Here is a 4,411-nt window from a genome sequence, read left to right on the forward strand (position 1 = left end):
AAGTGAAGCAGCTGTTGCTCTCAGAGGTCCAGTGCTCCAGGGAGATGAGCTGAGCTCTGCAGAAGCCCCTCCAGCACCTGCACTCTGATGTGAACCAACCTCCTCCTGAGCTCATCACTGCCACCCCTCACACTCTCTGCTGTCCTGTCTGCAAGGAGCTCTGTCCATGTTCCACTTACTGGATGTAGAAGAAAAAGGCAAATACAGGAGCAGATCCTGCAATCTCCAACAGCCTCCAGTTGCGAATACCATAACTCAAGCCAGCCAAAAGCATCTGTCCAATGGCGAAACAGCAGTGAGAAATAAGCACTGCCTTTGGCCGAGAAGAGACACCAACCCATTCTGTAGCTGAAAAGAAAAGTGAGGTTTCAGATTCATCCATGCACATTATTTCCTCTGATGGAAACAGGCTGTTTCCCCTGGAGAATAAGTCTCCTGGAGGTGAGGAGAGGAGACTGGCAGTCAGAGCTCTGGCATCAGTCACACATGCAAGTCACTAGTGTTTCTTCAGGTTCTTCACCTCTCCTTATCATCAGGGTGTCCTGGTCCTCTGCAAGAGGACATGAAGCTCAGGTATGTCACCTCTTTGCTCTCAGCATCCACAGAGCTCCTCACCGGGGCAGAGCTGGAGCCCAAATCAATCATGACCCAGAGCCACTGGGCTCCCTCCCCACACTGACCTCCTGAGCTGGGAGGCTGTTCCCTTGCCCTCCTCTGAGCATTGGCATGGGAGAGATGCTGCCCATGGCTCTCACTCAGGGTTGAGGAGATGCCAAAGTGCCAAAGGACAGTGCAGAGCAAGAACTGTCCTCACCACGGCGTTTTTCAAGTCATACAAGATGATTTTTGTTTCTTTGCAGACCTTTCCTATGGCATCTTGAGAGGCCACATCTGGTCTGCCTCTGGTCATGGGCATCCTACTCACCTAAGGCCAGTATCGTCATGGTGACCCCTGACACCGAAGCCCCCACAACACATCTAAAGGCCATGTACACATAGAAATGGGGCACGAAGGCAATTCCTACACCAAACAAGCCCTGGAGGAAGATGGAGATCAGAATGACAGGCCGGCGTCCAATCCTGTGGAGGAAGAGGGAAGACATAGTTGGTATCTGGAGAGACCCCATGGAGATGGGGAAGAGCCCAATGGGTTACACAGCGATTGTATCATCCTCACTGGAGAGTGAAAAGGCTCAGACTAGACTCTGGGTTGACACGTGAAGCATGCTGCGCACACACTGTGCCCTTGCCCCTTCCACCCCCTCTGTGGCCATGTCCTCATGGGACCTGAGGACTTTGGTCAGGGTCCCTATTAGTGAGGAGCGGTGACAAAACGCACGGGGTGCAGTGCCCTGCCAGGCTCGGAGCAGCACGCCACTCTGCGCACCGCCAGCTTTGCACAGACCTGGATGGGTGGCTGTGTCTCCTCACCTGTCACTTAGTGGCCCAAAGATCATGGATCCTAGGAAGAGCCCCAGCATGTAGATAGACTGGGAGATGTCGTTCAGGTCCTTCCTGTCACACACCAGGTCAAACTGGAGGAAGGAAACACAGACACTTTTGTTCTCAACAGGCTCCACATGCTTTCTGATCCCACCTCCAAGGTTGTGAGTCTCCATGGTATGCACTTAGCACACAAGTCAGAGGTGGGACAAGCCCATGGGGTACTCAGTGGTGCCCCCCTCCTGAGCACTGGGACCTGCAGGACTCCCCCACAGCCCAGGCACCCCTAGGAGACCCTTCTGGTTGGCAAATTTTGCTTAAAGTGGGACTTGGGACAGAAGTCCCAGCAGCTTGCTTCCTTCCATACTGCCTGCCCTCCCAGAAGAAAAAAGATGAGTGCAATGCTGATCCCTGGGCCAAGCAGTTTCTCTTAAAGAGATGTTCTGCAACTGCCAGCACCCAGAGGGCATCTATAGAGAGAGTCACATAGGGAAGATCATGTATAGGAAATACAGAGAGGTCAGAAAGCTCTGAAAGAAGTTTAGCACTGCCCACTGGGGCACTGTTGGTGTTGCTGAAGCTCTTGTTGACCATTAGGTGCGTGGCTTTGCAAGCTTTTCTCTCCTCGCCAGAACTGGTACCTCTGCACAGAGCGAGGACGGTGAGGAATCCAGGCTGTTTGCAACAACCCTGAGGTGGAGTCGCAACACCGAGACCCTGAGGCAGACACCCCTGACAGGTCCCCAGCTCCAGTGGGAGCAGAAACCAAGCGCTGAGCTCTGCGTCCTTCCCCCAGCCAGGGCGTCCGAAGCGCCAAGCTGTGCATAGAGACAAGCCTGCAGAGGAGCAGCTGGGGCAGGGAGACCCAGAACGTCCCACCAGGAGTGATTCATCTCTGTGCTGGCTCTGCCCGTGGCCCCGCTGGCATCTACATTGCAGCCTGCTTGCATGCAACCCATCCAGGACCGCGCCTGGGGGCTGGGTGGTGGAGCCAAGGTCCCCAAAATAGACCTGATGTAAATCTCAGCCCAGCTCAGCTGCACCATGGCCGGCACCAGCTTTGACTGGACTGCAGGACAGGGAAGCTGTTTGGGTGTCCCATCCCTTCCACGTCCCCGGCACGTCAAAAAGCGATTACAGACCTCGGTCAGCAGGGACGGCGGTTGTGCTGAGGGGGACACCCAGCCACTGCTGCACTTCTCTGTGGCGTTCAGGCCGTACGCCACAATGGAGCTGAGGTCCCAGTCCACTGGTGAGTACATGGAGCACTGCTCGTACGCCCCGTCTGCATCCCGGGGCAGGGTGAGGTTCAGCTGCTCTTCTTCAGTCAGGTTGGGGCCGATGGCACGGATCCAGCTGGTGTCACAGTGATGAGGCATGTGTGGAACCATAAAGAGTTGGCAAAACTGGTGGAAAGCCACACTGAGGCAGGGAAACAAGGTGAGCAGAACCAGCCATTTCTGAAATGGCCCAAAATCACCAACCGCTTTCAAAATTACCCCAACACCTGACATTGGCAGCGGTGTCTGGAACAGGACAGTGCTGGGACAAACTTTCCAGAGGGCTGGAATTAATGTTTGTGTGGAACCATAAAGAGTTGGCAAAACTGGTGGAAAGCCACACTGAGGCAGGGAAACAAGGTGAGCAGAACCAGCCATTTCTGAAATGGCCCAAAATCACCAACCGCTTTCAAAATTACCCCAACACCTGACATTGGCAGCGGTGTCTGGAACAGGACAGTGCTGGGACAAACTTTCCAGAGGGCTGGAATTAATGTTTAAACCTAAGATAAGCTCTGCAGCAGTAGGCAGCCACCACAAATATGTAAAGTCAGGATAGACTTAATGCCTGATGTTTTACCTGTCCTAAGTACACCATGTAATACATTAAACATTTCTGTGCCACCCACAAACATACTGTGCCTGCTGCTGGCTGGAGCAGAGGACCCTTGTTTTAGGCAACCTGATCACCCCCTCCACCATGGCCAGGTGGCATTGACAGGGGAAAAGACTCTTCTCCAAAGCAACTTCAAGGGCTGCATTTGCTGAACCACTGAGACAGTCCCCAGCAGTTCCACTTGGGAAAGCGAGGTTCAGAGGGGCCAAGACAGCTCAGCATGATGCAGAGCTGGGAAAAGTCCAGGGGAATAAAGGGAGTGATGCTAATGGATGGGCAGAGCTGGAGATGAGGAAGGGCGGCCAGTTGGCTGCAGTCCCAGGCAATGGGAGACACAATTTCCTTCATCTTTTGCAGCTTCCCAGTGCAACCACGAGCAAGCCACATACGAGATGACCACCCTTCCCACCAGTTCTGGGCCACAGCCCAGGCTGGTGAGGGCTATATGCAGGGAAGACTTGGGGAAGGCATACAGGGATGGGAGAAATCTGACACAGGGCAATGCCACTTGAGGCAGGTTTGGCAAATCTCATCTCAAATGCCTTCCGGCCTTAAAATGATTATTGAGAATATGAAACCAAGTCTGTTCAGCCCATCCCTGATGTGGCAACAGTATTTGCCTAGGTCCATGGCAAATGGGATGGGATGATTGGGTTGTCCATTATGCAAAGCCTCAAAAGTTGCCCAAAAGCAACTTGGAGGCTCCTTCTCCTGCCCACAGATCAGTGGGAAGAGCATTATACAAGCATGATGGAAACCAGACCATGGCTGCCCCATTTGGTTGACCAGGGCACCCACATGGGTCAAACCTGGAGGTACACTAGACCCCTAAGCAGTTGGAGGAGAGATGCTGCCCTCGGGATAAGCCCAGCTCAGCAGCCACAAACAGGGAGTACTAAAGATAATCAGGCAGACACTGATCCAGGCAGAGGTGCTGGACAACACAAATTGGGTCTGTTCAAGTCAATTAGGAAAGTCAGAGGGAGAGTGAAATTGAGGTGCCCCTGTTCACCTTGGGCTCTGCTTTATTGGCAGGAGACAGGACAAGGCAAACCTTGCTAAAAGCAATCAT

General features: G+C 53.4%; 1 protein-coding gene across 1 annotated transcript; it reads right to left on the reverse strand.

Moving 5' to 3' along the window:
* Positions 1-179: 179 nt before the first annotated feature.
* On the reverse strand, positions 180-2,957 carry LOC104621642 (solute carrier family 22 member 13-like; the record flags this gene model as incomplete). The annotated part of the gene is made up of 4 exons (XM_010288176.1): positions 2,586-2,957; positions 1,432-1,535; positions 926-1,080; positions 180-348 (listed from the first exon to the last, which is right to left on the reverse strand). Coding segments are annotated over exons 1-4 (800 nt in total), but the record flags the coding sequence as incomplete, so codon positions are not given.
* Between the last annotated feature and the right edge of the window lie 1,454 nt (positions 2,958-4,411).

The sequence above is a fragment of the Phaethon lepturus genome, unplaced genomic scaffold, assembly GCF_000687285.1.
Source record: "Phaethon lepturus isolate BGI_N335 unplaced genomic scaffold, ASM68728v1 scaffold18135, whole genome shotgun sequence".
NCBI classification, from domain to species: domain Eukaryota; kingdom Metazoa; phylum Chordata; class Aves; order Phaethontiformes; family Phaethontidae; genus Phaethon; species Phaethon lepturus.